Genomic DNA, 12804 nt, shown 5'->3' on the forward strand with positions numbered 1-12804 from the left:
CATCTAATTTAAATTCTGCAACCTGTTTTTCGTTCTTATGGGCTGCCCTGAGAAAGCTAAGAAGCCTCGCTGCTTCCACAACATTCCAAAGTTGCAAGCCACACCAAAGGTACAGCAACTGCCAGCGTCAACACCAGCCACTTGGCCTTTGGCTCATTTACAATCTCTTGCAGATCAGTTAATTTAGCTTGTTGGGCAGCTCTTATTTAGGTACATAGGAAGCTTAAATTTATGTGTACCATGGAAGTTACTATATATCCAGCTTGCTAATACCCCTGTTCATCTTTCAGATAAGAGACAGCATTACCAATCAGGGTTTTCTGTAAATCATCCTTAGGAACAAGAAAGCGGTAAGTAAGCAAAACACAGCTGTGGATGTCTTCACCCTGTAAAGAGGGTAATGAAGTTGCTGGGTTAGACTGTTACATTGACATAGAGGCACAGAAAGCAAGAGTGCTTTACAAGAAGCCAGTCGACGGACAGAAGTGTTGAGCATGATGAGAGTTTAGTAAGGAGTCTACAAAATGAGCAATATAAATAAAGGAGCATATGTAACTATCTCTCTTTGTTGCTGTTCTTTTATAACTGTCTCTTTTGATTGCATCACATGACTGTAGCAGAGATGACTATTATGCGAAGAGAGAGCCCTTTAACTACTGAGCTTAATTGTCTGAGCTTCTTTACCTTGTTTCCCTTCAGGGTCCCATTGAATTGGATCAGACTGAGCTGATCTTAATAAGATATAGAGAGGCTGAGCTTTAATGAAAAATTTGGAACCTAATTGAGACAGCATCCAATCAAACCCAGGAATCCTCTAAGCTATTTGTTTTTTGTTCTTGGAAGAGGAAAAGATATCATTTCTCCAAGTCTTTCAGGGTTAATTAGTAGCCTATTTTTAGATATTAGATAACCAAGGTATTTTATTTGGTGTAAACAGAATCAAAGCTTGCCCTTTGAACCCCTAGGTCTTTTATGACTGGCTATTGTAACAGGTGTGTTGTGTCCTCTTAGGAATCTGATATATCCTGGAGCATAAGAGCAAATCATCCACACATTGGATTAGAGTAGAATTTCTGGGAAATGTAACATGATTGAAATCAGCTTTGAGTATCTGAGAGCAATAGGTGGGACTCTCTGGTATACCCCTGGGGCGTTACTATCCAAGTAAACTCTGATCTTCCCAGGTGGAAAAGCAATTATAAGCCCCCCGTTTTAAAGGTCATCTTGTAATGAACTAAGTTTAGCTAGTGTCTCAGATATACACTCAAGGCAAATATAAGGTAGAGGCAAAGTATTCTCAACAGTTATTTAAATAGGAGTGGCCGGCTTAATCTTGTCAATCAATATCTGTACTGGAAAAAGCCTCAAGTTGTATTGGAACATCCTGTAACAAATCTTCAGTCTTAAAACTACTTTTCTCTCAGGTACTTTCTTTTAAAATCATTTTCCCCATCTGATTCATTTAGTCCTAAATACATTTCACCCTTCTGGGAGGATATGTGAGTATCATTGGTTAGAAAGTCTCACAGTATCAGGTGAGTTGGGGCAGATTTGAGTAGTAAAACTAGGTGTTGCCCCCTTAACATTTGCTAGTTGTAAGGGAACAGGTTCTGATTTATAAAGAGGTATCAGTTGATTAGATGTCCCTACCAATTGTACAGAAGCTTTACTCCAAGGAGGAGGGCCACTAAGTCATTGTAAACAGATAAAGGAGCCCCAGTGTTAGTAAGAAGGGGATGCCCTCCTGGTCCTTGCAGCAGCTCTAGGCTTGTTTTTATTTCTTTTCTTTTTCTAAATCCATTTCAGTTTTCTACAATTCTTAAAGTGACCTGACTTTTTACAATAAACGCACATTTCTTTATGTGAGTTTCCCTAGCAAAACTTATTTAGTAATTCTGTGGCTTTGCTCTCAGAAACCAGTAGGCATGTTAATTCGGATGAAATAGAAAAGCGAGGATCCTAAGTTCCTTCTAACAATTCAAATTCCTTTGTGAACTCATCAGGGCCCTAGGGAGGGTTGGGGGGAATCTTTAGATTTCTTAGTTCTGCCAGCATACCACCTCGGATTCCCCTCCACCCAAGACCAGCTCCTCGCCAGAGGGAGCTGCAACAGAGGTGCAGGGGAGAGAGACAGGGGAAAAGGAGAGCAAGTCCATACAAGTAAAGCACATATTGGGACAAAGAGGGAAAAGTGGCGTGTTGGCATTTAGCAGCTGCAGAACCTTTAGCACACAGACACTCTCCAAACATTTTCTTACTAACTTCCTGAGGGAAAAACATTTCTCTGTACCATTTCAGAGGCTTCTATTTGCCGATTGAGGTAAGCCTCCCATTCCATTTAGTTTGACTTTTTAAGCCGTTTTTTTCTAATTGTGCACACAAAAATTTAGATGGTAAAAGCGCTCCATTTAGGCTGGCCGAGTGGCACACTGGTTAAGAACTGGCTTGGGATGCCAGAGGGCCTCAGTTTGGATCCCACATATGAGGGCCAGTGACACTGCCCTCTACAGCTAAGTTGCTGAACAACAGCTCAACCTGGAGCTGGGCTGCGGTGAGTGGAAGGCGACGGCAGGTGGGTTGCCATGGGCTACCGTGTGTAGCCAGCAGCCACTGTCAGCGGCCATCCAGAAGTTGGCAACTGATCTGCCTCGCCCAGGAAGAGTGCAATGATGATACCGACATGGGCCAGTGAAGCGATGTCCTCCACAACTAGACTGAAGAAGAAAAGGTCAGCAACATTTGTGTTCCCCTTTCTCCAATTCCCCAATAAAAATCGTTAAAAAAAAACTTTCCATTTAGGCCATCTTAAGTTGATATCACTTCTACATACCTTTCCATGTCTGTAAGTACTTGTAAGGCTCCTAGGAACTGTACATCTGCAGGAGTAAACTGGGTCTGGAGTTTGGGAGCTTGTCTGCCTTTGAGGCACGATTTCTCATGTTAATTTTTAGTTTTTGAGACCTGCAGAGTCTGAACAAATACTGTGTAGTGGGTTGAAGTGTGCTGCTTATGGGTTGAGCTCCAAGGGGCTGTCACCTCCCGAGTCGCTTCAGCCCTCTTATGTGCCTCGGTTTCTCTCCCCAGCTGTCTAGTACAACCGTGAGAACATAAAGCGCTAGGTATCCAGCCTTTATGTGTGCATCCTGGTTGGAAATCCCTATGGGGCCGCTTCACGTTCTGAGGGGTTCCCTCAAACACCTCCACAAAGATCTTAGTCACCTAAGAATACCCGAAACTCGGGCTGGAGAGTGTAAATGCCCCTTATCTGCAGAGCTGAACAAGTTCAGACTCTCATTTATCCAGCAAAAAGTTTTGTTCACACTCGCAGTAAACAATTCCAATTGAGAAGCCAAAATAGAAACCAGCCACCCATTTTTCTCTTCTCTCCAAGAGTTACCTTAACTCTTGTCCTTAACCTGGGCTATCTCATCCCTGCCACCAAGAGTTACCCTAACTCTTGTCCTTAACTGAGGATTTAAAAACAGGTACCTCAAGGCTTTAAAAACAGCTCAAATAAAGTCATGGCCTCTTACCTTAAAACAGGAGGTCCAGAATTCCAAGAAAAACTCACCCAAGTTCACCCGATGGGAAGCAGGGAGCCGGTGGGGCACAATGGGCCCCTGCTGGTACCTAGCACCGATTCCACGTCTGCAGGGTGCTCCTGGGTGGGCTTCTTTGGAATCCTGCCGACTATGGCAAGTAATGTTGATGAAAAATATCCAGCCTAAGAGAAAACTTATGAGTTTATTTGAGCCAAACTGACGACAATTGCCGGAGAGCAAAATCTCAACGGATTGAGAAAATGTTCTTGCAAAAGGCTGTTTTGCATCTTATTTTATACATTAGAATCAAAGGAGGAAGGTTACATGAAATCCATCATTTGTAGATTAAGGGGGTGGGAGAAAGCAAAGCTGGGAAATCTTTGGGACTGGATGAAAAGTAAAATGGAGAGACACACACATCTTTTCCATTGGTGGGTACAGGATAGTTAATAGCATTTTACAGCACATAGAGATAGTATTTGGGGAACACGATAACAATGGAGGATTTTGTAGTTTCCTGCTCTGGTGTGGTGGGTTGGGCCCCCTGGGGGGTTCGGAAAAAGAGATTACTCTGATATTGTAAGGGTATGTTATCTTAGATGCAAACAGACACTCTTAAGGTAAAGATTGACATTTGTCAATGAAGCTACAGGTCAAGGATGAGACTTCCCTCCATGGCCCACCTTTGTTAGGGATTTTTATGTTCACGCCATCCTATGTGGTTATTTCAGTCTCCTGAGCTTGTCAGGTTTAAATGTGGCCCCTTTTCTGTTCACAAGGCAAATGAGGGCATTGAGGATGAGAAGGAAACTCACTGAGTTGCAGACAAAAACCTATTTTATAATGCAGCTTTGAGGAAGGGTCCCCAGCAGGCAATCTAATGACAACTACTTAAAGCCAGCACTTTAACACCCAAATCAGGAAAAGCAAAGGAAGAAAATTCTACACCAAATCACCCAGACTTGTCACCCTGGTTGGTTCAATGTTTCTTTCCTCTATTTTTTACTTTCCTGATATAAAAAAATAAATGCATTTAATGCAATACACTACTTTCGAAATAGCAGCTAAGACATTAAAACAAACAAACAAATAAACAAACAACAACAACAGCAAAAGATTGTTTTTAGGATAGCTGAAGTGTAAGGCGTGGAATGTTCCTTCATGTTCCGATGTTCTGAGGAGGGAGTTCCAAGAACTTGGCTTGTGGGGACAACAGGGCCTCTCTCCTTCATAATGGAATCTGGTTGAGAAGGTTTCAATGACATTCTTTTTCTATGCAAATGAACAAGGATCTTATCCAGCCATTGCTGACCAGGTGGGAGAGGAAAACAGCAGAGAAGCAACGGAAGGTGAGTTGATATAGAACATACAACATACCCTTGTAAAAAATAATATAAATGGAGCCACTTTAACTGCCATTCCAGAGGCATGTTTATGCCTTGAACATTTGGAATGTTAAAATAGGGCAAAATAACCCTTGAACTGACCTAAGCAAACTTGTTTCCCCCACAAAACTGTTTACACAGATAAGAAGACAGTTATTATGACTGCTGGGCTGACACCAAATTAAACACATTGTTGAGAATTAACACCTCTATGTTATGTTATCTGCACCAATAGAAATGCCTTCCTTGTCCAGATACACGAGTAATTGGTCCCCTCCCCCATCATAAATACCTTTGACTCCTAATTGGAACATTATTTGGGCTTCTGCCTGAAATAATGATTCTAGAATAGGTGTCCTTATTCATGTCAAATAAATGCTTCTTTGCCTCTCACTTTGAAAGGCTTTTTATTTTCAGGTTAACACCCTTCACTTCAGGGACCCTACTGTCTAATCATCAGCACTCGATTTGGATACAGGGCCCAGCATGAAACAATACATGTTTCATATGGACTATGCAGGAGAGCTGAATGGGAACTGAAGAAATGAAGTGACTGAGTTAGCACCATCGTGAAGTAATGAGTGGCAATAAAGAAACAGAGCAGAACGGAGGAGAGGGGACACACTGACCTTCCCAGTACTCACTCGCTGACAGTGCCCTCAGGACCCAGCTGGCCCTCCAGTGAGTCTTCAGGCGTTTCCTCTGCCACCCTGCCCTCCCCCACCCTGACCCCCGTATTCCACTCAGAGGCCCCAGGGCTTAGCTTGTCTTCTTTGTCCTCACCTGCAGCATAGGATCCTGCTTCTCCAGGCCTGGCTGAGGGCTTGGGAAGAGCTCCTCATGGCTCCCAAGGAAAATGAGTTCCCGAGCCTTTCTTCCTGCAAGAGTTTTGGTAAAAACAAAAACGCCAATCACGGGAAAGCTACAGAGGGTTCCCATGCACCATGGGGGGCAGATGCAGACCCAGGCTCCGAATCAGTCCCCTGGCTTCTTCATCCTGACTCCCTCCACACAGCTGCGAGAACTTGGCAAGTTACATAAGTTCCCTGGCTTAGCTCAGGCCACCGTAACAGATACCACAGGCTGGGGGGCTTAAACAATAGGAACGTATTTTCTCATAGTTCCAGAGGCTACGCGTCCAGATGAAGGTGACGGCAGTTCAGTTCCTGGCCAGGCCTCTCTCCTGCAGATTTCCGCCCTCCCACTGTGTTCTCACATGGCTTTTCCTCCGTGCCGGTGCAGGCAGAGACAGATCACTCTCGTGTTTCCTCTCTCTTCTAAGGACACCAGGCCCATATGATTATGGCTGCACCCCTACGACCTCATTAAACCCAATTACCTCCCAAACCCCATCTCCAAATAGTCACACTGGGGCTTAGAGTGTCAACATATGAATGTTAGGGGCACAATTCAATCCCTAACGCTCCCTGTGGCTCAGTGTCTCATCTGTACAATGGAAAGGCCGTCTTCCCAGCACAGGGACCTCTAGGATCATCAAGGGAGAAACAGAAGGCATGGCCAGGCCTGTCCAGGGCAGCACCATTATCTCCAAGAGTACTTGATACCATTTGGACGTCCAGGGCCACCGGACACCGCATGTCCTCAGGAACATCCATGCAAACGTCACACATGCGCTGGCTTCCTTAACACCCTCCCGTAAACCGTGGTGCCCACCAGCCCCAGTTAAATCTCCCCCATCCTTCCAGCCCCACCCAAGGGGGAGAGCACAGCCTCACCTTCTTCTTCAGGGTCTCATAAAGCCGGGTGAGCTCTCTCAGCTTTTGTTCCTGTTCCAAGGCATTGGCCCTCAGCTTTCCGGCCAACTCTGACTTTGCTCCCTCTTTCAGTTGTTTGTAGTCAACCATGAGAGAGCCCAACTCCTTGCTGAGGCTGAGGCCAGCCATCGCAGTATTCATCAAGCGAGTACCTGTCTTCATCGCCAACGTTGTACCCTGAAAGGCTTTTTGCACCTGTTTGTCCCTGCGGGACGAGACTTGGCCAGAGGTCAGGCGACGCTTGGCAGCGTTGGCCAGGCGTGGGTGGTCTTTGGCTATCATCAAGGCATCTATGTTCTTCATGATATCCTTGAAGTTCTTTTCTAATTTATTGGCATGCTGATCATAGGATGCCGGGTCTACAGCCTGGCTGACCTCTTGGTCATGGGTGGACACTTGGCCGCTGACCTGAGCTTGGAATCTTTTATTGTGATCTTTTTCCGTGATGTTGGTCACTATGCTGGCAGCACTGGCTACTGTCTCCAATCCTGTACCAGCAGCAGAAAGTATCAGGCTTCCTCTTGCTGTCACTGGAGCGAGGAGTAAACCCAGGGTGGACATCACACTTGAGGCGACAGCGACGGAGCCGGTCACCACCTTGGTCTTGGTGACTGTTTCCTGGATTCTGTCGAATTCGTCTGCAAGGGCATGGGCCTTTCTGATGTCCTCTTCCATCTCCCTTTTAATGATGGGAAACTCTTGCAAAAATTTTCTTTCTTCAGGTGACAGGTCCGTATCGTCTTGCTCCACATCATCACACAGAAGAATGTCATCCTCGTCCCTGGGGATGAGCGAAATGAGGATTTTTGCTTCCATCGTCCAGATGGGAAAGCCTAATTCTTAGGCCCATCTGGTTTGCGGATGATCTCGCTCCTCCCAGCTTTGAACCCTGCCTGCATCTCCCTAACACCTCCATCATCTCTGACCTGACCTTGAAATGTCCCAGAACGTTGTTGTGAGATCTGGCTCCATGAAGAGGAGAAACACAAAAGAAATACATCTGGAGGAGAAATGGGAGAATCGCAGCCTTGGCCAAAGAGATGGAGAAAGTGGCCAGTCCTGAGGGACATTTTCAGCCTTGTTCAGAGAGACTGAAAGTGTCACCGAGAGGACACAGTGGGGAAATGCTAAGATCCAGTGGGACTAATGGAGGAAGAAGTTCAGGCAAAGCAGGAGAAAGGGGAACGCAGGTGTTGGGTGGGAGGTTGAGAGCTCTGTGTATGTAGAGGTGAGTCAGGGGGAGGAGGCTCTGTACTGTATAACGCATCCTGCACTTCGATGACCTTGAGTTTGGCTGCTATGGTGTGTCTTTGCTTTTATCAGGAGTTGCACACTGAGAGGCCCAGATAAGTGCTAAGGAATGTTCTGAATGTTCTCCTTGGCACTTGGCCAGCTTTATTTGACCCTTCAAGCAGATGGAATTGGTTTGTGGAAGAAGTCAGGGATATAGGGGCCTGGCCCCTCCTCCCCCAATTTCTCAAAGTAGGAAGGGATCTTGGCCAGTCCAACGAGTGTGTCCTTCATGGGACGCAGTATCAGGGGAAGAGCAAAGCCTGTTCCTTCAGGCACTTTCCTCATCCAAGTGCCACTGGCCCATTTCTTTCAGAGCCAGATCAGGAGGCCTCGTGATGACACGGGTTCCCTGGCTCATGGAGAGGATCAGAGTGGGAAGGGACCCTGGACAGGATCGGAGCTGCCTCCTTTACTTCTCAGTGGAGGGAACAGAAGCTCAGAGACAAAAGGGGACGGACTTGCCCAAAGGGATGCATTGGGTAGAGATGGAGCTTTGAGTGGGGTGCAGAGTTCCAAGAGCATCAGGATTTTCAGCTATTTCGCTGTGGCAGGAATTCCCAACAGAGGTTACATAGCTTTGAGTAGATTTTCTCTCTCTCTCTCTCTCTCTCTCTCCATCTATATATATATATATATATATATATATATATATATATATACACACACACACATATATATTTGTATATATATGTATATATATATATACACACACACATACATATAGATATAGATATATTCACACACAGACACACGTGCGCACACACACATCCTCAATGAAAAAGGTTAAAAATCAGGTATACTACCAAGAAAACCATTCACTGTGAATGGTTTAAATGAATTAATGCATTTAAGCCCAATTATCAGTGTTCATCAGTTGTAAATGAATTTACAAAGCAGAAGGTTGCTAGGGGCTTGCAGGATAAAAGAGAAGAGGGTGACCCTGCTGAAAAACCCCAAACTTTACAGATGCCACCATCCAGCCCACCCTGATCCCTGTGTGCCCTCAGGTGGGCAGGGACAGAGAGAAATAAGACATAGATACGCGGCCGCAAACATGGACAACACCACTTCGCGTTAACTCTACAGCGTCGTCTTTCACATGATTGTTAGCCAATGTCAGCTTGACTCCTTATGTTTTTGAATTAAACCAAATGCCTGGAATATGGACACTTTGGCCGTAGCACATTGTCCTGTATTAGGCAGTGATACCTACTGACACAGTGTCAAATTGCAACCTGGATCTATGAGGCTCAATACACACGGTTCACCTCATTCACTCGCGGACATTTGCGGATGGTCCACATTGTGCTGGAGGCCAGTGATGCCACGTCAGCTGACTAATACTTAACTGGGCTTGGTGACAGGTGAGCCAACATACTGAGCTCCTATCTCTAGGGGCTCACAGAGGTGAGGCCACCGAGTGGGACAACTGATGCCCTTAGAGTCCCATTGCCCAATGGCATGTACATGACTAGATATTGACTTGCTCTCCAAAATATTTAGTTTACCCGGCAGACTATTTTTTTCCCTGGGAGGATATATCTTCCTATGTGTAGTGGTGACCAGTGGGAAGGCAGGGCCCGTGTTATGACTAATATTGGAGCACATTTATTCCATGTCATGAGGATGTCTGGAGCATTTCAGCAGAAAAAAATCTTTCCCCAGGGACAAATCCCTCTGGGTTACCTTTGCAGACCAAACCCAGCCTTGCATTCTTTCCATGCCTGATTCTGCAGAAGCCTCTGTCGCACCACACCTGTGCTCATTTTGTCCATGGGAGAATCAGAGGTGTCCCCAGGAGTCAAATGATTTTCTGGTAGAAAACATGGAAAACAAAATCACTGCAGATGCCACAAAACCTTCTGAAATTCAAATGTGGGGAAATTTTAGATTATGTGCAATCAAATTAATAATGAGACACTTACAGTGTGCTATTTGCAAACTCTTTACATTTTATATTGAGGTATAACTTATATAAGTACAGAAATCGAAGTCCTCAGATCAATAAATGTTGGTATTATGTATATATCTGAGTAATTGCCCCCCAGATCACGGTAGAGGTTAGGTTTCTTATGACCACCCCCAATCAATACTCACCCCGCCCCAGAAGTAACCACTCTTATGAACAGTTTGCCTATTCTTTCTTTATAATTAAGGTTTTTTTTAGTTGGGGAACAGTGTGTTTTCCAGGACCCATCAGCTCCAAGTCAGGTAGTTGTCTTCAATCTAGCTGTGGAGGGTGCATCTCAGTGGCCCATGTGGGGATCGAACCGGCAATCTTGGTGTTATGACACCTGCACTCTAACCAACTGAGCTAGGCTGCCCCTAGTTTGCCTATTCTCGAACTTCATATAGACATTCGTTTGACTTCTTTCACTCAATAGAATGTCTGTGAAATTCACTCATGGTGTTGTGGGCACCGGCAGATTTTTTAAATGATTGTTATGAAGCATTTCATTATATAAATACACTACCATTTGTTTATCTATTCTTCTATCAATTGGTATGTTTGAGTTGTTTCCAGCCACTGGCTATGATGAACAACTTGATTGTAATGATGAAAACATCATCATCACGGGACAAAGCAACAATGTATAAGGCCCCTTTGTACAAATTATATGCCCAAGGACATAAGAACACTATTAAGAGGACTGCCAAAGGCCCGTTCTGAGCATGCAGGTGGGGTCTGAAACCCATCCCAGAATCCACTTGCCAAGTGGTGAGACCTGGAGGCTGGGGATGGAAGGAGCTGCTGTGTCTGTCTGGAGAAAGGGACACTGTGATGATGATTGATAGACTGATTGATGGATTGATTGATTGATTGATTGGATGCATAAAGTTGCCATCCATTTGTAGAGCTATGTGTCACAGAGCTCGGTCCACTTGTGGGTGGGCTTTATCAAATAAGTCTTAAGGCACCATAGGGGCTGGCATTGGTCCTGATCTAACCTGTATGTTTAAATGATCACTCAGGCTGGAAAACAGGCACCAGGTTTGCAAGAGAGGAAACAGGCAGACCAATTAGGAAGAGATTGCAGTAGTCAAAGCAAGAGGTGACAGCTGCTTGAGCCAGGTGGGTAGAAATGTGAGGAATGGTTGCATTTAAGGAATCCACAGGATTTTCCAGTGCCTGTGAGATGGGAGAGAGCTGAGTTGAGGATGACTTCAGGCTGAGTCAGGTTTGGGGTCTGAAGGACCGTTACCGTGAAGGTTCCATCTACTGAGATGGGAAGGGTGGAAGGTTTCCTGGGTGGGTAATAGGGTTCAATTTGGGCAGGTTAAGTTTGAGCTATCCAAGTGATGTTGAATAAACAGGCAGTGAATAGATGAGTCTTGTTCTGAGTGGGAGATTAAATTTGGGGGCCGTCAGAGTAAAAAGTAGTTAAAGCCACGAAATTCCATGCAAATCCTAGGGACACAGTAATTACACAGGCCAAGGGTGGTCCAAGATCCAGCCCTGGTGCACTCCAACTGGTAAGCCAGGAAGAAGAAAAGACAGCAAGAGACAGACAAAGGGCAGCTGGTTACATACAGGAGAGCTAGCAAAGACATTTTGGAACCCAGGTCAAATGCTTGTGTGTGATCGCCATGCCTCTGTGTATCCTTCTGTCTTTACAGGTTCTGGGTCCTTCCGCTTTCCCTCTTTCTCTGACAAAGCCATCCTGGACTCTGCTTCACCCTCCAGTGCAAACGGCTGGGGGGGAGGAGCTCACCTTGGCAGATTTGAGATGTCTCTGATGTTGTAACGTTCAAAGAGGTGTCTCTGCTCTTTTCTATACTCAGAATGACAGGGAGTCTGGCAGAGAGGAGATGTTTTACCTGCTGGAGAAAACTGACCTCAGAAGTAGTGTAGAGGCCGTGGAGGCAAGTGGATACAAAGGCCCCTCTGACACTTACCAGCTCTGGGATTTCAAGAAAATTCATTCACAGTTTTTTTTTCCATCTATACTTGTGAAGTAGTGAGTAAAATGCCTATCTCAACTTATGTTACAGAACACTAATTTCTGCATTTTTCATGATTACGAACAGGATAAAATTCTCTATTAAACGGAAAAGACTCTCACATTGGGTCAGAAAGCACAACATAGCTATATACACATCTTACAAGAGGTACGTCTGAAACACAGAGACTCAGAGAAGCTAAAAATGAAAGGATGAACAAAGTTACAGCTGGCCAGGGAGGTGCTGTGTCTACAAAAGGAAGCCCGAGGGGTCGCTGTGATGGACCCATTCTGTATCTTCATTGTAGAAATAATCACACAGATCTACACGTGTGAAAGATTGCATAGAACTATTTACACACACACACACACACATACACAAGTGTGAGTAAAGCTGCTGAAATCTGAAATCTGAATAAGGTCGGTGGTTTGTGTCTAAGACAATCTCCTGGTTGTGATATTACACTAGAGCTTTGTAAAATATTTCTGGTGGGGAAATTGGATAAGGGAGTACATGAGATATCTCTGTATATTTCTTACCACTGCATGTGAATCTATAATTATCTCAAAATTGAAACTTAAAAAAAAATACCATACACCTTAGAAGGGCCCAAATCCAGAACACTGACATCACCAAGTGCCGGTGAGGATGTGGAGCAACAGGAACACTCATTTCATTGCTGCCGGGAACTCAAAATGGTGCAGACCCTTGGGAGGGGGGTGTATCCATGTCTTACAAAACTAAAAATACTCTGACCATATGATCCAGCAATATTGCTCCTTGATATTTACCCAAAGGAGCTGAAAAATTATGTCCACACGTAACCTGCACAGGGATGTTTGTAGCAACTTTATTCATAAAGTACCA

The 12804-nt window shown here is 44.8% G+C and overlaps 1 protein-coding gene across 1 annotated transcript in view; it reads right to left on the reverse strand.

Annotated features, from left to right (window-relative positions):
- The window catches only part of LOC109372389 (apolipoprotein L6-like), a 54283-nt gene extending 42139 nt beyond the window's left edge, over nt 1–12144 (reverse strand). The window contains exons 1-4 of the mRNA XM_019625517.1: nt 11709–12144; nt 9682–9808; nt 6664–7483; nt 5711–5805 (exon numbers count right to left, since the gene is read on the reverse strand). Coding sequence (XP_019481062.1) covers nt 5711–5805; nt 6664–7483; nt 9682–9808; nt 11709–11919 — 1253 coding nt within the window. The 5' untranslated portion in view covers nt 11920–12144. The remainder of the gene's footprint in view (nt 1–5710; nt 5806–6663; nt 7484–9681; nt 9809–11708) is intronic.
- Nucleotides 12145–12804: the final 660 nt, after the last annotated feature.

Source organism: Hipposideros armiger, unplaced genomic scaffold (genome assembly GCF_001890085.2).
Source record: "Hipposideros armiger isolate ML-2016 unplaced genomic scaffold, ASM189008v1 scaffold_633, whole genome shotgun sequence".
NCBI lineage: Eukaryota > Metazoa > Chordata > Mammalia > Chiroptera > Hipposideridae > Hipposideros > Hipposideros armiger.